We start from the raw sequence: 19,401 nt of genomic DNA, 5'->3' as shown, positions 1-19,401 counted from the left end.
CTTCCCCGGCGGGCGGCGCTTCCCCCGGCGCGCCGGGTAGGGGGAGCGGCGGCGGGGCGGGAGGAGTCTGAGCTGCGGGGGCTGGAGCATCGCCGGAGGAGCCCAGCACCTGTCCCGCAGCCAGGTGTGCGCCGGCGGCGCTATGGGAGGCCCCGCGCCGCGCCGAGGGGGCGCCCGGCGAGGGGCGACTGCTCCGTCTCAGCCGCGCTGAAGCCGGTGCTGCTCCGCGGGGACCGGAGAGCAGCGACATGGACCGCTCGCCGCAGCCGCCGGCCGCCTCCTAGTCCCGCAGCAGCGGCTGTGGGGCGGGTCGGGCATGGCCCAGCGTGACGAGAGCGACGGAGGGCAGCGCTACCCCGGTGAGGTGTCCGGGTTCCTCGGGGCTCTTCCTGCTCGGGCGGCGGCGCAGCCCTGCCGGGGCTGGGGGTGTTGGTTGGTACCTGTTGGTGCGAGGGGCAGAGCCCGGGGCAGGCGGAAGCAGCCTCAGCACTGAGGGGCTGCACTGGCTGCGGCTACTGACTTGCCCGGCCGGAGCCACGTTTAAAAGTTAAGAACAGGTGGGCTGAACCTTCGGAGTGTTCATTGGTGGGTTGAAGACCGCAGAGAAGAGTGAGCGCTGGTTTTTTTTGGTTTTTTTTTTTTTTTTTTTTCCTTTCAGTTTCTTTGGGTTGTTTTGTAAGTGAAGGCCGCTAGCTCGGAACCTTCGCAGAGCGAGTCGGGTTCAGCCCGTGCGAAGGAGGAAACTTTCATCTCGCTGCCTCTCTTCTAGTCGAAGTCTTCCAGGCAATTAGCAAAGCCCAAACAAAACTACATCTTCCAGTAGCTGAAGTTCTCCTGACGTTGCTGCTAATTTAATGTAATAATTTTCAGTAATGCTGGTGTGGGGACGGTAAAAGCCCTGTAAAGCGTTTCTGGAGCAGAGGCTGTAGCAGAGCACTGTAACTTGTTTGTACTGCCTGCCTGACGGAGCAAAAGCAGTCGAAAAGCAGTGAATGGCTTACTTATGATTACTCTCCGAACGCTCCGCTCAGAAGCCAGATTTGTAAACCTTACGCTTCTAAAAGGTCACCAGCTGAGAGTTAGATAATAGTCATCTTAATTAAAAAAAAAGAAAAAAAAAATCCCCACTAGTTTATTTTTGCCGGTAAAATTTCGGCAGTACTTACATAGTAGCCTTATTTGCTGTTTAGTTTAAAGGCAGACTTTTTGTAGCGTCAGTTCTTCACTGTTGTCAATGCTATGGCTGTTAGAATATGCACTTAAACAAATGGAACCAAGAAATCTTTAATAAACGAAACTGAGTTTGATGGTCTTGTTCACCTAGGTCACTCAAACCTGCCCTTGATAACAGCAGTTCTTAGTACATGCAACAAAAATATTGTTAAACGTGGAGAATATAAACCGTTAATTTAAAAAAAAAAATCCTTTTAAGAAGAAAAAAATAATTGCAATTTTGTAATTGAAAAAATTCCTTATTCTTAAAAGCTTGTGGAAAAAATGCTGGCTGAAGTAAGTGTTGAAGAGATAATGTGTGATGTTAACTCTTTGAGAACTGACCTGTATATGCAGTCATTCCTCGTGTCATTCCTGTGAGGCAAGAAAATATAAAGCCTATTTTGTAAATTGTTGTCTTACTCTTGTTGCGTGCCTAAATTGCAGCATAACTCCCAGCAAACTTGGAATAATGGGCCTTCAGTTGGCATCTTTCTGGTTTTGTATTACTCTAATAGTTTGGCATTGCTGTTATCTTTAACTTTTATATCAAATTGGGTTAAAAAGCCATTTTATTGTAGATCTTAGAAATTATAATCAAATATGTCTTGTTCCCTCTGTATGGTTGAGTGATATGCAAAGCCAAGATCTGTTCTAAAGCCTCTGGTTATTGTCAGAACATGCCTTCTTGCATGCTGTGATTAGAATTTGGGGAATGTGAGGCTGTATGGACAGCCCTACTGAGATAGATCTAAACTCCACCTGTCAGAAAAAAATTTACTCAGGAGAGGTCCTGAAAGCAGAACTATTGTATGTTGCTGTTTTCATGGAGTTCTGATACTTGTACTTCAGAGCCTTTCTGAGTTTCTTTTTGTTTAGGAATCATCAGTGATTTTTTTATTCCCAAGCTTACATGTAAATTTCTGGCATCCACAGTGTTCTGTGGCAGAGTTGTGCAGGTTAGCTGCCCTTTATATGAGTAGTTGTGTCCTGATGTTAATTTTAAACCTGGCTACAAAGCTGTCTTTATCATGTGCTCCTTAGCACTGAAGTTGGAAGTGTTAATGACTAAATAACATCTACCTACTCTCTTATAGCCACTTGTGACCTTGGCTGTATTTTCCCAAATACCTTCTTCTTATTTCTTGTGGGATATTCCCTCTTATGAGCTCATGTTCTCTATAAGACATTACAAATACTGTTTTTATTTAGATCATCATATATTCAAATACACAATAAGTAAGCAGACAAAATTGCATACTATTTCTCAATATGATGATAATGTTTCAACATAGTTATGTTAAATGCTTTATGGAAAGAAGTTAGCATTGGAGTACATGACAAAATATTTGACATCAATTGTCAGATTTTGCACTTACTAGTGAGGCAGCTAAAACAGAATATAAATATCACTCCATCCTTAAAAACAATCCTACAACAACTTAACTCAAAATGAATCAAGGAGTTCTCATGTGTGTTCTTGACAGCTGATTGCATCTCAAGTTTTCATTTAAAGCCCTTGATGGGTACACATCAAAGCCTCCCACGGTTTCGCTGAACTGTGTAAAACCTTTGTAGCTTGCTGTTGCATAATTTGCTCCAGCAAGCTGTAGTGTTGTATACTTCTGCATTTCCTGGTTGCCTGTTTGAAGGATCTCTTCCTGTTAAATTTATTGCTTGAAAAAATACCAAGTCAAGATAAAATAGCTTCAGAATTGGTGTGGAATTTTATTTTCAGTTTTTAAAAAATTCTTTTGTTTACAGTATTTGGCCTCTTGAGCTGCTGTAGTTACTGCCTCTGCCAAGGTCACTTGAATGCTTACCATTTGTAAACTTGGTTGAGAAGAGCAATGCAATTAAGCTAAGGATTGGCTGCTACTTGGGAAAATCATTGAGCAGAAGTAAAGGTAGTCATGGGAGGAATTCATTATGGGAACATGCTTGTACTGTTTACCCAAACATCATCAAAGCTGTTCCTGACAGATTACATTTCTGTGTTTTGTTTTCTGGATTGCACTTTCTAGATTCATTTTTAAGTTTGAATTCTTATACGTCAAACCCCTTGGTTACACTGTTCTGAAGTGTTTATGTGTATATGCTTTAAAGTAACATTGGGGCTGGATGTGCTGTGGATTTGAAAAACAATGTAATCTATACAAAGGAATAAAGGTGAACACAAAAAGAAGAAAACAGACTTATGTTAGAAGAACAAGTGAATTCAAGTAAGACGGTCTGAGAACAAGAGATTCCAGTATATACAACAGTGATTATATCTAATGCTCTATGTTATGTCTTATTTGTACACTTGAGCTATCACCGTTGACTTCTTGAGTATAGTTTGTTGCCTGCATTCAAAGATTGCTGTTTAGGGTTGTTTGTTTTTTTGCTGGCCCTTGCAATTTTAATATAGTGAATAGAGAATTCATAATGTACACAGTTGGTGTGCCAGCTATTTCAAGACATCATTTTAATTGCAGGGGATATAAACTTTTCAAACCATGGTAATATGAAAAAAAATCGAGTTGCTATAGCAACTCTTTAAGGAAAGAATTCGCACATCTTCACAATCTTTTTAGTCAAAACAATGCACTTGAAACCTTGCTGAGGAAGAGGATTTGGCAATTGTTGCATTGATTGATTGGATGGGTAGCATATAATTGGCTGTTAAAAAGTTCTGAAGAAGTCTAAAAGATGAAATATCCAGGGTTATTTCTCCTTGACTCTTGTCTCTGCTTAGGAGTGGATTGAACTGGAGTTTCATATCTGCTAGTGAATATCATTTGGGTAGTAAATTAAAGATTAGTGTAGCATACAAAGTACAGTTGGATTCCTGAAGTTTCCAAATGATTGAAAACTTGTGGAAAAAAAATTTGTTTGAATGTGAGTGAGATATGTTTGAAAGGAGTTTTCTCTCACTCTCTGCCTGTAGGTATCACAATGCTAAACTGTGTTGATATTCTGAGATCTAAGAGTGGACTGTGTGTCAAAGCCTGGTGTTTGGCAGGGCTCAGATGACATTAACCAGGAGTTTAGAACTGCTATGAGATGGCAGTTTTCACTGATGTTTGAAATTGGGAAGTTTAGGTTTTCTTTTGGGATATGTATTTGTTTTTTAAAAATAGAACGTGGGGAAGACCTTCTAGAGAACAACTGGCACCTTTAATTAAAGTGCTTTACTTGAGAGAGGATAGGAGACCAGAAGCCAGAGACCAGGCTTCAGGAACAGAAGAAAAATCTGTCTAAAGCAGTCTGTTTGCAAGATGGAATGAGTACTGTTCTTCACTCATTCACACTTATTCCAGAGTGTTTCAGAGAGGAGAAATTGAAGCAATATGCACATATTTGTTCTGCCAACTGCTGCAGGGTAATTGCATTGCAAACTTCAGAAGAGCTGTAGACAATTTAACTACTCATATGGAAAGAGAAGATCTGTGTAATGTCAGATTAATGATCATATAGTGTTTAAAGGATCAGTAGCAGTTCTGGAAGCCAGGGCAGTATTCCTGATGGTGTTCCAGATGTATGAAAGTTGCCATCGAGTTCAGTGCATCCACCCTGAAGCTCCTATTTGAAAGGCTTTGCTTTGCAGATCATTCAGATTCAGAGTGCAAGTGAGGCACTGAATGGATTAGCTGACCTGCTGGCAGCTCCTGGGGAGACAGCATGGAGGGATATTGCAAAGATGAAGGATCACAGTCCCCAAGTGCAGTAAATATGATGTATTTGCAAATGTTGTTGTTACTGGATGTGCACTGATGAAGTGTGTTGTATATTGTGGAAGCATTGAATATCTGGATAGCTTTATAGCTGTTCAGATTTTACATCTGATGTACATCTCTTGCTTAATGCAACAATGATATATTATACATTCTCTTCTGTGACAAATTTTTTATCAGTTTTATGGTTTCCAGAAGAATAGTGAGAAACTCTGTTTAAATGAACACCTCTGAATCTGGTCTAAGTGTATGGAAACAAGTTTTGGAGCCCTCTGACATCAGAAAATACGAATTTATGAGGGTATAAAAATAAATATCATATTTGCTTCAATATTGACAGGGAACATTAAAATACTGCAGGTTTTATAGTATGTAATTTCACTCCCAGGAGATGTGTAAGAAGCAATGGGCACACAAACTGCTTATGAAAAGCTTTTCATGCTTGACATTTTCTAGAAGTGTAATTTAAGTTGCCATTGTCCTGGTTATTCATGCTGGGGGAAGGGATAGTAATCGTGTGCAAGAGAAGACAAATAATTTTTAATTAGAAGCCTAAATTAGGACAAGACTTGAGTGCATTAAAAAAACAAACCAAGAAATAATCATGAAAAAAAACCAACCCTATGAAACAGTCAAGAAAAAATCGCAACCTTCCTGCAAACTCGTAATCTTTTCTTTCTTTTTAACCAGTTACCAGCTGGGACAAGACAACCGATGCAAATTTATCCAACACTTTAAATGGTTTGACCTTCGTGGGAATTCTGGATGCAAGAGTGGGCAGAAGTATCCAGGGCCTTCAAAACTTGAACTCTGGGACCCCGAGAGATATCTCATTGCCTGAGTATGGACCTGGCCTCCTGTCCAGTGCTTTAGAAGATTGTCATAGCCTTAAATCAGTGGATTCTGGTATTCCAACTCTAGAAATAGGAAATCCAGAGCCTGTTCATTGCAGTGTGTTGAATGTGAAGAGAAAGCAATCAGAACCTGAACTTGTGCCTGACAGGGCTTTTCAGAGCGCATGCACACTGCCACCATATGTGCCTCCACATTCGCTGACTGCTGAGCACGACCATGCCGTGCGAAAATCCTCGACTTTCCCAAGAACTGGGTATGACACTGTCAAACTTTATAGTCCAACCTCAAAAACTCTAAATCGAAGTGATGATATCTCTGTTTGTAGTGTGTCTAGTCTTAGCACAGAACTGTCAACAACTTTATCAGTTAGCAATGAAGACATTTTGGACTTTGTGGTCACAAGCAGTTCAAGTGCAATTGTGAATCTCGAGACTGATGAGGCACACTTTTCAGACGTTACCCTGAATTCCTCTAGAGACAGCAGTGACCAGAACCAGCAGCAGTATTGTCACGAGGCAGACGTGGACAGTAAACGGAAAATACTGGGACCTTTTACAAACTTCTTTGCCAGGTAATATTTCCATAAAATATATTTTAATGGATTATGTAAGATCTTAGGGGAAAGGTCTTGTTTGATATCGCACTTTGAAAGATAAAAGAGCTTGGTGTTTTATTTTTTCTGTTATGAGTAAATAGGCAAATGTTGCTTGAGACTAAGGCTCTGCATCCTACTTTATGTTAAGTTTATGGTGTATGCAAGCATCTTAAATCTTGGAAGATTCTTTCTATATTACAGTAAAAGGATTTCAAGAACAAGATCTTCTTTCTTCTGAACAGTGGCTTCTCCATGATATCTTTTGTAATTTTGGTCTTTAATCTTTTGTCACATAAGTGGATGAATATAGGTGGGATCCATACCTGTATTAAAGAACTTTGACATCTGAGGATTCATAAGTGGTTTAGTAGGGATGGAATATTTTATTGATCATTCTAAGGTATGAAGCTTAAAATACAAATACTTTACAAACACTTGGTGTGAGTATTCTGATCTTTTCGATCTCAGTTACTGTTTTTTTAATATCCTTTTCCTTAATTTTTGTATGGAATGAAAACATCTGACATTGTGTCACCTGCTTGTTGAAATTATAGCATTGGCTATCCAAAGCAGTTTCTAAATGTGGCCCTTGTATGAACGATAAGGTTCTAAATGCAAAGACCCCAGGGAAGTGGGCAATGAGGAGGAGGACTAATCTACTTTTGAGGGCTGTTTGCTGGTGGGTTCTTTTTTTTAAGTTATGTAAGGCCTTCATGATGTCTCTTAACTTACATCATCTGAAGTTTGATATATTTTAGATAAATTGTTCCAGAAAGACATTTTAGACATCAAGTGGAGCTAGCTGTAAATAACCTGTTTTGCACATGGCTTCAGCTAGTATCTTTTTCCTCATGCTTTTTTTTTTTTTTCTTTGCATGAGACAAGTAGGCTAATAAAATACATCAAGAACTGGGAAAAATCGTTCTTTGAAAGGCTGTCTCATTTGCGAAGCATGAGAAAATCAATTTGCTTAGACCTACTAAGCTGGCTGAAGCCTTTGTTGGTTTTTATTCTTAGGTTAAAGTACTGTGCAGCAGAACTCCAGTCTTCAGTCATGTTTGAGGTGCTGATGCTTTTGTGGACCCTTGTCTGTTTGTTGCCATGGAACCAGACTTAATTCTGAAGCAGGAGGCTTCTCAGCACTTCAAAGCATAAACTTTTGTTACCCATTCTGGTAGCACAACTGCTAAGTCAAACAAATGCTGTCCTTCAGCCTGGAGGGAGCACAGTTGAACAGGCACATTTAGACCCCACTCAGAATAGGATGTTTAACTGCTTCTCAACTTCTTTTATCCAACAAAGCAAAGCCATCTGTCCAAATTCTGTTCTAGTGCTGTCTGTGGTGAGTTTTGCAGTAACTGTAGTACTCACTAGATGAGCTTTTTAACCTGAATCTTTGCAGGTACTTTGAATGCCAGAAAACAAAGGCTGTCATTACTGCCCGTTAAATGGAGAACAGATAATCTTGGTCGCTGGGTGATGTCATTGTAAGAATATGAGGATTAAGTTCAAACTGGGTGATCGGCTTTGAAGTTCCAGGTGCTCAGTCTGTAACCTGACCTTGAATATCCTCTTTGGCATCCACTTCCCCGCTCTGTTTTGGAAACAAGAGTTGCCCACTTTTTGTCTGTACTTGCACACCACACCCCCATATTTTATGAGGTGGTGGTGAGTTTTGCAGGTATCGAACAAGCAGGGAACCTCAGAGGTTGTTCTGTGCCACAGGCAGTACTATTTATATTTATGCTGTCAGCACTGTTAAGGTTCAAAACATGCCATTGCTAGTTTTTGTTAGTATTTGTAAGCTGCCATCCATGGGTTTGAAAACTCCCTGTTCCCTGGAGTTTCTGCGAGCTCCTTGGATTCCCAGGACTTAAACCAGCACTGAAGTAAATTAACCTGGGCCTTGAAGTGTTTTGTTTGAAAGTAGCTGCTTTCTAGAGACCTTCCCACCCAGCTGACCCTGTGCTCTGTACTGGGGTCTGTGTGTGGTGAGATGAAGAGGAGGCATTTTGAATAGTATTGTTGAAGACCAGCTTGCTGAGATGGAGTTTCTTAAAGCAGTTTGTTACAAGTCCTGCAGTGGTGGGTATAAACAAAGTCCCAAAAAGGAGTGTGTTCTTAGCACTGTGCTCTGTGCTGGAAGTTTCAGTCTTCAGGTTGAGTGCATAAACTTCATTTCAGAGAACCGAGGGTGAGCCATGTCAGGAGAAAGTCAAATTGCATTGGCTTTGATCAGTGGTTGGCACACAAGTATACAACATGGAATAATGAGACCTGGGTGCTTTGTACACAGCCTTCTGGCAGCCTCATGGTCATGGGGTAAGGCTGCAGTGCAGAGACAGCCTTAGTCTGCAGGTTTAGCTCTTTGAGGGCTTCTCCGGGTAATAGGATATAGGTTTGAACCACTGACAGCAAAGATGAGTCAGCTTAGTTTTTTGCACAGGTTGTTATTTGGTAAAAGGGAGAAATCTTGCTTCTTGAAATGGCACCTGTGCTTGTATTGAACCCCATCTGGCCTCTGAGGATGTGTTAATTTCTCTGATCTTATCAGAGTAAACTTGGCTTTGACATGTCAGTTAAGATTCGAGGCTGCCTGTAGAGATAATACTGACAATAATTAGATGCCTCCAGTGCTTGGTCACATGTGCTTAAGCTACTTACATATCAATTAGGGGTAAGTCTTTTGCAGTATCAGTAAAATGCTAAGAGAAGTAGTTGTTTTAGAACATAAAGTTATTTTTTGGCACTCTGTACATTTATTTTTCCTTTTGAGACTATATGCATGTGTGCATATGCACTGTGCACAAGGTTGCGTGTTCTGTGTCAGTTCTGTGATGTGTTACGAAGTTTTGGTTTGAGAGTGCATTTACAAAATGAGCTGTAGAAGAGATCAAAGGAAAAGGGAATCCTGTTGGCTCATTTCCTTCAAGATCACTTGGGAGTGGAGTGTTCCTGCCCTGCCTCCTTGAGCGCTATGGTGAAGAAAGGTTCCTGGACTGCTTCTCTTCCTCAGTTTGTGTCTGCTGCAGTTTGAGTATCCATAAGATCTGGTTGTTTCCTCGGGCTGCTGGATGCATCTTTGGGTGTGGACAGGAAGATCCAAAGTGAGAATGAGGCCGCTTTCTTGCTTATGCACAGCTTTCCTCTTGAAAGAGTTTAAGGCACCATAGGTACAGTGCTTTCATTGGGCTCCAGGTTGGCATATGAAGATGAATTACAGCTTCTGAAAGCAGTTGTAATGCTGGCTGTTGACAAAAATCCCTGACATATTGGTTGTTTTCAAGTGTCACTTGTATCAGATTTAAAAGCTCAGAGGTCTTTCACGTAAACATGAGCTGGAATTAATTTCCTTCATTTGAATACATGCGGGAACTTGGTTTGAAAACTAGTGTGAGCAAATAACTGAGAAAGTAAATTACTGGGAGAGTAAAGAGTCGGTGGCTTGTCTGCTCCTTTGCTTTATCGACCCAGAGTAGTGTGGGTTCATGAGTTGTACCTTTGGACTTTACTTCTGTAATGTACTCCTGAAGCATTTTAAATGTGTAGATCTTAATCAGCTTTGCTGAATCAGGACTGTAGTGATCTTACTGCAGAAGTTGCCCTTTTCATTTATCATTTTTAATTATCATTTTGGAGAGTGAGAATGAGGATTTTTGTGCTTAAATGAAGAGTGACCATAAAGGGATTAGGACTATATACAGTTAAATAATAAGCTATGCAGTTTGTTTAATTTTAATGGATTACAAACAGTGTAAGTCTTTACTTAGTCCACTGCCATGGATATTGTCTGTTTTCCCAAGAATCTGGATCTTCTTTCATTTCAGGCTACTCCTAGAAGTTTTTGATCTGAGTGTTCTGAGTATTTGGATCTCAGGAAGCCTCTAAGGACCATAGGGACTACACATGGGATAAATGGCTTTAAGAACATTGCGTTTTACTATTTGCAAAGAATCTCTGCATTTCTGGAAGAAAGCTTCTGGAGCAGGATTGGCATCCCATGCATAGAAGCACATACCTATGACCTTACTTGTAATCTGATAAGAAGAAGTCTTATGAAATCTTGATTTTCAAATTAGTAGCTACAGCTTTCAGTGTTGTCTGAAGTCATGTGAATTTAGTATGTTTAAATCACATATGTGCACCTGTGTTTTGAGATTACTGGTCACATGTAATTTGGAGTTCTGAACTTGGGTCCAAAAGTCAGTTGTCTATGTTAATGGATAGGACCCTTTCATAAGGCTGTTCGTTGCTTTTAATGAGAGAACAGCTTATTGTACTTCTCTAATTTTGGTGTTAAAAGGAAGGTAGAATGACAAGAAGCATTTTAGTGTTGATTTCCCGCTTTCATGGGAATTCTCCAAAAATGCAAATTCACTGACCACAGGATGGAAGAAAAATTATGAAGATAATTGCAGTTGATCTGAGATATTAGATATGACATTGTCTCATCTTCCATGCAAGTTTCTGTTCAATGAAGCCTCTTAGGGTGTTGGCTGTTCAGGAGGAGACAGGCTCAGAACAGGCTGAAGTGTGTAGGAGGAGGAGCAGAAAGCCGGATGCATCGTGGGGGCAAATATAAATTCACTGCTTCTAACTGCAAATGAACAAAACCAAACTGAGCTGCAGGTGGAGTTGTCCAGAAGCTGATGGGAAGGATTCCAGAAACCCAGCCTCTGCTGGAGGGAACCTGCACGGCCACCTAGCACAGGCTGCTTCCCTGCACTGCTGTGGGCTGGGCTCCCAAGTGCTGTAGTTGCCTGGCCCCACAGGATTCACTGTCCTGTTGGAGGGAAAAGAATAATTTAGTGGCCTTTTTGTCCTTCCCTGCTACTTTATCTGGGTGCATTTCTAGCAAATGGTTGTCAGTAACAGGTGGCTAAAAGGGCTGGGAAGAGAGGAGGGCAGACAAGCTCATGCTTTGGTGGTGTGGCAAGCAGCATAGGCACTGAGGATCTGTTTAACACGGGATGCTGGCAGCAGTATTTCAGCAGCCCGTGAGGCATTCAAGTGTGCTCATCTGAAAGGTGCTTCAGTCTTCACAGTGTGGTTTTGGATAGTTCTTATTTGAAAGCCACTCTGTCTACTGGAACTGACAGACTAAAAGGCCTCTCCCTACTTGTATTTACTACCATGGCTCTGTGGGAAACAGAAGAAATCAGCAGAATTTTCTGAAATAAACACTCTCTCAAGGCAAATCTTCCACAGGTGGAAAGCTGGAATTCTACAAAGGTAAGAGCCTTTGCTTTTGATAAAGGTTGAAAATTGTATGATACAATTTTCAGAATTCCTGTCTTACTCAGAGGATGAAGTTTTGAACTTTGTCATGTGGCCTATTCTCCACTAGGTGTTGAACTGAAACTGTCTAAATTAATTTCAATCCTTTTCCCTTTTGTATGGGATAATGTAACTCTTTACAATTACAGTTCTTTTCGTTCTGCCTTAAACTTTTAACTAAATTTTGAGATATGTGTCTTTAGAATAAAGAGAAGTTGCTTTAATAGATTAAAATCCTAGTTTTTGCTGTTGAGTAACTGGAAATAGTTTTACACACACAAGACTTTAAACAAAGAGGCTTGTTGGACTTATTTGTTCATTATGGAAGCTAAATGAAAATCTGCTCAGTGATACTTTGAGTTTTGGAGTTTCTTTAGTAACTCTACAAAACTATGCAGTAAGTGAGGATTTAAAAGCAAGTGAAATATCTGTTTCTTTTCCAGTGGCTGGTGGAAAGCATTACAGATACTGGCTCATGAATGAAATTTATAGCATAGATAGGTGTTGAATGTTGCTTGCAGCACTGAGCTGTAATGCTCCCCTCACTGTCCCTTCCCTTGTGGGGTCACAAATCCTGCAAGCAAACCTGCTCCAGTGTGGGCTCCTCATTCCAAGGGGCCACAGTGCTGCCAGGAGCCTGCTCAAGTTCTCACAGGGTCATCCTCCTTTAGGCACATCCACCTGCTCCTCTGTGGTCCTCCATGGGCTGCAGGTGGATCTCTGCTCCATCCTGGACCTCCATGGGCTGCAGGGGCACAGCTGCCTCACCATGGGCTGCACTGGGAGCTGCAGGGGAATCTCTGCTCTGGCACTTGGAGCCCCTCCTGCACCTCCTTCTGCACTGACCTTGGTGTCTGCAGGGCTGTTCCTCACACAGGCTCACTCCTTTCTTTTGACCGCTGCTGCTGTTGTGCAGATTTTTTTCCCCTCTTAACCCTTATGCCAGGGAAGCTACCAGTGTCTCCATTGGACTCAGCCTTGGCCAATGGCAGTTTTGTCTTGGAGCCCGCTGGCATTGGCTCTGTTGGACATGGGGAAGCCTCTGACTGCTTTTCACAGCAGCCACTCCTGTAGCCCCCCAGTACTAAAACCTTGCCATGCAAACCAAATGCAGCACTGTACATGCTTGCTTTTGAATAGAAAGAGTGAGAACTGTAAAAGTTTATCACAGATGTGCATGAGACTTTAGGAGCTAATTCAGATTAATGAAATTAAGCTCTGTTTTCATTCTGGTTCACTGTCTCTATGAAGGTTTAGTGAATGTGTGTGTTACATGGTCTTTGTGTCTTCATTTAATTTGCAGGAGATTTTCCAATGTTTTCCTTTGTTAAAAGGAGCTGTGAGAAGTGGATGATACAGGGAATGGAGAGTATCAGCACAATTACTGCTGTGTGATGCTCTATCTCTCCATCTGATCAAAGTACTGTTTAATGTTTAGCTGACTTTTTCCTTCCTGAAAAATGCAGTGAGCAAGGTGAAATTAGATGGAATAAATATAAGTTTTGTTCCTTGATATTTTGATTTATACAATATCCCTTCCTGTGTTACATAATCTGTGGAAAAGTTGGACTCACTATTAACTTTGGTTTTAAACACATTTAAAACGGCTCAGAGAAGAAATGGTCTGTTGAAGTTTTCATCTTTATGTAGAATTTGATTAACAGAAATGGTATATATAAACCATAAATTTTCTGAATTGATTCCTTATTTGTGTTAAGCCTCTCTTTTTAGTCATTAAGTTCCTTCAAAGTTTTCCAGCCAAATCATAAGAATAATAAACAAAAAACCCTACAGTAAATATTAGGGTCATTTACCCTTTGGAGCTGACAGAATAAACGCAAGAATTTGGCAGCAGTTGGAGGTAGGACAAGGCATGTACTTGGTGCTTGGACTCCCCTTTGTGAGCGGGAGCCTTCTGTGAGTGTGGAAGGTGAGAGCAGTTCAGGTCAGGAGGGATTTCTGGAGCGCTGTGTGTAAGCACCTGCTCACTGCAGAGCTGGCTTCAGCACTAGAGTGTGCTCCTCAGGACCCCGTTAGTTGTTGTGAGTACATCTAAGCTTGGAGTTAACCTCCCTAGACTGCACAATTCAGGATTTATATTCTGCCACTGTGATTCTTTTTCCCTTCCCCTTTTGTCCATTCCTTTCAGCAGTTTGCTGCTTTGCCTCTTGGGGTTTTTCCTCATTGCATCTCTGAGAATAGTTATCCAGGCTAAAGGAAAACACCTTTCTCAGCATCCCTGCTTGTATGTTGTAGGCCTCAGCACCCAGTCATTGCAGTGGTCATCCACTGGACTTCCTCCAGTTTTTGATCTCTGCTGTAGTCCAGGAGCCCCACACTAGATATGGTCTTGTAGGTACCAGGCAGAGCTTTTATTCACTTTTTCCTTTTGATCTTTATGCAGACAGGTCCATATGCAATTGCAATTGCTGCAAGGTCTTAGAGTTTATCTGGGTTCAGCTTTTTGCTTAGGATGACATTTCATGTATTCTGTTTTTTTATTTGTGTGGTAATAGTGCGTCAAATCAATGAAGAAATCTAGTTTCAGATTTTAGGAATGGAATTTTTGGTTACTCTGATAATATGAGGATAACTGGGAATTTGGCCAGCTAGAAAAAGGATCATTAATTATAGCTGGTTGATGCTAATATATTAGTTTGAAGTTGGACCTGAGTCTTGGTTTTGTATGACAGTCCTTACTTGTTGAAACTCCAGTTTCTGAGAATCCTTCAGTATTTGCATAGTAGACCAGCATGGTGTGTTATCCATGTGCAAAATAATTATTGGCTTGCAGCAACCTGTCCTAAAGCTAAACTTGCAGGGTTACTGCTCGATTTATCTTTGCATGTCTTGGATACTTCAGTGCAGTCAACTCTGCTTTGTTCCCCTGTAAAATGAGGGAAACCTGTAAAAAGAAACATAAATGTGGAATACAGTACTTTTTGATAAATAGTTTATTAAACCCTGGTCTTTTCCCCAGAAATCTTGAGAAATTTCCAAGTGTACCCTATTGAAAGCTATCAGGTATTGCTAACTTCTGTCGTATTACTGTTTCTCTCAACTATGGAAGTATTTTTTTTTCCAGATCTGCAGGTATCTGTTACACTCTAAAGTGTTACTGGTTTTGATTCTTACCGAACATACTGGAATGTTAGTGGTTGGAAAACTTTGTTTATCAAATGTGGTAGGAATTTATAAAACATAGTTCTGTGATTAGTCACCTCTTTCATAGGTATGTCAACTTGTAGGCTGTCTGGCTCTATTTCTACTGATTTGTTTAGCCATAAACCAAGCATTGTTCTTCCTTTAGTCTGACCTTTGGCAATCTCCCAGACAAAATTCTGCAAACCCTGTTTTTGTATGTAATTTTGGAATCTTATTCAAAGCATAACTTTTGACTTGTTTGTGGAGGTTCTTCACCATAGCTGAAGTAATTGAACTTCTCTGATGATGTTACATCTGTTGGTTATTTTGATGTATAGGTTGACTGAGAGGTGATCTGGGTTTGAGAGGAGGGGATGTGAAAACTACATCTAGTGAATTATTTCTAGAAACCAGTGTTACCGGGTCATGGGTACAGTCATTGGCTTTTCCCTTATGAGAATGTAGATTTAGGGCATTTCAGGAGACTTTGGTGGGTCGCCTGACCACTGTGCCTTCTCAAGTCCATCAGTTCTCCAGTCATTGTGATTTATGTGTCAGTCTTGTTCCTCCACTAATCAGGTAACAAAAATTCCTTTAATGGAATATGTTGCCAGTTTTTTGGGATTTATTTTCTCAGTCTCTGGAAATTAAGTGAGCAAATAAGGAACATCTAGAGGTGAGTATCTTTCTTCTGTTTATTGCAAAACTTATGATTAGTGCAAAATAGAAAAGGTCATTGGAGAATGAGAAGGAAACTATGTTGTTGTTGGGAAAATTTCCTAGATAGTGTTAATTGAGTTAGTACCACTTCAGATAAGGTGGTTGGACATCTTTGCTGACAATGCAGCAAATATTTAATAAAATTTCTCTTAACATATTTTTTGCTTAATAGGTGCTGTATGGTATTTAAAATGTCTTGTTTCAATGTAATTTTCTGGATGCTTTGTGGGGTAATGTCTGTGGAGACATCTCTTACAGTGCCTATGTGCTCAGTGTGGGTTTACCTGGTTCTTATGATTAATATCTGCTTACTTATCTAAAGTCTATACATGAACTTAGTCTTGGATAGGTTGAGGGGCTCATGATCTTGGTGCTCTCTCCTTGTGTACTTTAGAATTATCAGAGGAGTGTCAGGGTCTTCCTTCAGAAGCAGCTGAAATGAACTTTGACTTGCCTCTGTTTCTTTCTTGCTTCTTAAGAACGCATGCGAGTCTGATACTCATTTGAAAAATTGTCTTTCAAGATAAAATTGTGCTACAAAACTGAACCTTTTGAACTTTCTCCACTGTCCTTATTTTGCATCTATTCTGCTCATGAGATTGGTAAGTCCTTCCAGTAGTTAATATGCATGACTATTCCACTTGTTTTGTCCTCTGAGTATAACCTTAATTGAAAGACTAATTAAAATTTGGAGCATGCATCTTGAGAGCGGGAGATGATGTATTTTTAAAACTTGTAACAAAAATTTACTTGCATTTGCAAATTAGTGTTGGTAATGCAGATAAAAAATCGCACCAGTTTGCATGAGCTGGGTCAGTTTTTAGACAATTTTCATACATATTTTTTGTACACAACTGTCTTTTTAAGAGTAGGGAACACATTAACTTGCAAATATAATCTCTATGCTAGGTCAGTGTTAATCTACCACAGAGCAGCATATGCCATCTCAGTTTTCTCTTGCTTGCAGTTATGATTCTGTGCTGAATGCCTGTAGTTCAAGTACTGCAGAACTTCATCTAAGGAGCCCTGGCAAAATAGTAACATCAGTAAATGAAATTCAGATTTTCTGAATAACTGAGTGCTCTAATTTTAAAAACTCCTAAATCTCAAACTCCTCTACCCTTTTGTTTCAGTAATCTGGTATATCTTGGGTATTCTGATACTGTATATTGCCTGGAAGTCCAGAGGGATGTGTGTGTGCACCAGCAGGTGTCAGTGGGTGTGTCTGTGCTTGCCTTGCTCAGCTCCACGCTCTGACAGCTCCTGTGGGAGCCCATTCTTTTTTCCTGTTGTTTCAGTGACATGTGCCAAAGAAACAGTTCTTTGACTCTGGTGACACCAAACTTCAGAGATACCTGAATGGGCTCAATGTTGAGCCTGCCTGGCTTGAGAAGACTTTGAGACTTTTCAGGAAGGAACTTCGCAGCTCACTTCAAGACTTGGAATAAATTGGCAACAGAAACCATGGCAGCACTGTCTCTGTTACTTTAGTGGATAGATTTGCATACTGACCGGGGTGGGGGACATGGTGGAAAGAAATGACCTCTTAAGAGGTGACTTCACATAGGTGACTAACCTTGCTTGGAGCACAGCTCAAATGTGAAAAATGAATAGCTGAATATTTGCAGAGCTGCTGCTCTCAGTTCCTCACAGGGCAGGAGTTGAGGGCAGCTGTGTTGCAGACTTCTTACCTTTTTGGAAAGAATTGGACAGAACTAGATAAACTTTCTGCTTCAGTGGTGATGCTGGATTTTTTTAAAAGCAAAAGCTTGAAAATGCTCTAACAGATGCAATATGGGTGTTTGACTTGATTACTTGTTATTGATGTGGTTCTAATTTCTTTAGAACCACATTTTTAAAATCTGATAGCGGCTTCAGCCTGATCATGACAACACACAAGGCTACATAAATTGTGGCAATATACACATGTGCAGTACATATATTAACAGCTATTTTGTAAGCTTATTTTAGCAGTGCTTAAAGAACCAAAATGGAATTGTTTCTTAAGTTTTATTAAAAAATAAGGTTTTCCTGACACTGCTAAACTTGCCTCTTGGAATTAACTTCCTCTTTTCCCCACAGAAAAGACAGTGGGCAGATCAGTATAGAGTGATGATGCAATATCTGTATGTTGAAGGAAAAAATTGTTCCATCTCTGTTCTGTACCACAGGATGTTCTTTGTATATAAAAACTAACTCTGGAGTCAGAATTAAATCCACTTCAGGTAGGTAATCCCTCTCCACAGCCCAATTAAAATAACAAGGTTTTTTTGGTGCCAAATACTGTTTTTAGGGGACTCTGCAAAAGCTGTTTTCTAATTGAAATTTGATGTCAGTTTACGTTCTGTGCTTGGCTTTTCTAAAATAAGCAGCTGCAGCTACTTAGTGTAAAATAGTGAGCATGTACAATAAAAATGCAGATGTAACCCATGACACTTTAATGACTCCACAGTGATAAGTCTGCAGTCATCATGCATCATATCAGATGTTTTTATTCATATACCTATTGTAAATCATCATGATGTGTTCTGATAGTTGTGAAGAGGACAGTGAGACTGAATTAAGGATGCGCATGTAATATTTTCTTTCAAGACATATCAACCCTTTTTTTACATTCAAGATGTAATGAAGTTTTAACATCTTTCACCCTAGAATTTCTGGGTGCATCTTTGGAGTAAAGATTTTTTTTTAGGTTTTGGTTTTTTTCAAACAGAAGTTTTGCTTCTTAACATGTATTTTCTGTTAGTAAGATCTCCTTAAGTTACCTTTAGTATGGATTTTTTCTTAGTGAATTTGTTCAGAAGAAGAGTGGTTTAGTGCTTTTCTTGAAAATCCAAGGGAGCTGTGTAAGAACAGGAAGAAAGTAATTCCTTTTTGTGCTGTAGTAGCAGAAAAAATGAAAGGTTTTGCTATGAGTTATTTGCTCTGACATATATATGGCAGAAACTTCCTCCTAAGGCAATTGCATATTTTAAGGGTTTGCTTTCAGTTCAGGAATCTCAAGTAGTGGTATTATCAGTACCCTGTGGTGTTGTCCTGATGTATTACAAAACTCTGTAGAAATTGAACCAGAGAACATTCCATAGTTCTTTTTTTTTTTCTTTCTTTTTTCCCCTCTTTTTCTCAGAGTAGATGCAAGTTAGGTGGCATCTCTTCTGCTCCTTCCATGCCATGCTGTCATATATTACCTTTGGTGTGTTTAAGTCTGGGGCAGATCAGGGTTTAATGCTGTGTGTGTTCAGTCAAGGCAAGAACAGGTTGTAGTTTGCTGTTCTACATCTGATTGTGCATATAATGTTAAGCCTTTGGAGGATTTTGATACTTTTTGGAGTTTGTAAGGAGTGCGGGCACCAACCAAGCACTGGAACTTAGGTCCAGACAGAGTGTGGAGGAAAAGGACAGTACAGAATGAAATTTATATATTGACTATGCCTGCTGCTTTCAGTTCAATATGTATATATATATCTTTTAAATTAAAGGTGAACTGGAAATCCCTGACATACTACAAAGGGAGGAAGGGATGCCTGGTGCCCTGGAATGCAGGGATAGAGAAGAGTGAGCTGAACAAGTGCTGTGCCATCTGTTAGATAAGCTGTAGAACAGATTATTTATTATGACGCTGCCTCTAAAGGGAAAGTAGATAGTTAGGGTTGTGGAATTGAATTGAGAGAAGTGTGTGAGATGGGCTTTTCAGATTTAGTTCATCTTACACAGGCAGCAGAGAGCTGTTAAAATTTTTCATTCCAAATAATCTTTATTTTGCTCTGAGGGTAAAGACGTACTGCAGTTCCTAAAATCCCTCAGAGGAACTGAAGGAGTTGCTTGTTGCTTGTATATGCACTTGTGCTGATGTGGATAGAAACAGTGAAAGTTGCCTTTAAT

At 40.2% G+C, this 19,401-nt stretch overlaps 1 protein-coding gene and 1 long non-coding RNA gene across 2 annotated transcripts in view; both read left to right on the top strand.

Annotated features, from left to right (window-relative positions):
* The first annotated feature begins 29 nt into the window (after window positions 1–29).
* TBC1D14 (TBC1 domain family member 14) overlaps window positions 30–19,401 on the top strand; it is a 64,779-nt gene continuing 45,407 nt past the window's right edge. Inside the window, exons 1-2 of the mRNA XM_086891240.1 lie at window positions 30–359; window positions 5,619–6,354. Of these exons, the coding sequence (XP_086747366.1) occupies window positions 317–359; window positions 5,619–6,354 (779 nt within the window). The 5' untranslated portion in view covers window positions 30–316. The remainder of the gene's footprint in view (window positions 360–5,618; window positions 6,355–19,401) is intronic.
* On the top strand, window positions 16,018–16,984 carry LOC147652928 (uncharacterized). Its single transcript, XR_015287488.1, has 2 exons — window positions 16,018–16,121; window positions 16,818–16,984. It is a non-coding gene; the product is annotated as an uncharacterized LOC147652928 (long non-coding RNA).

This window comes from Cyanistes caeruleus, chromosome 5, assembly GCF_971803275.1.
Source record: "Cyanistes caeruleus chromosome 5, bCyaCae1.hap1.1, whole genome shotgun sequence".
NCBI classification, from domain to species: domain Eukaryota; kingdom Metazoa; phylum Chordata; class Aves; order Passeriformes; family Paridae; genus Cyanistes; species Cyanistes caeruleus.
Note: the sequence above shows the minus strand (reverse complement) of the source record. Positions and strands in the feature narration are given on the sequence as shown.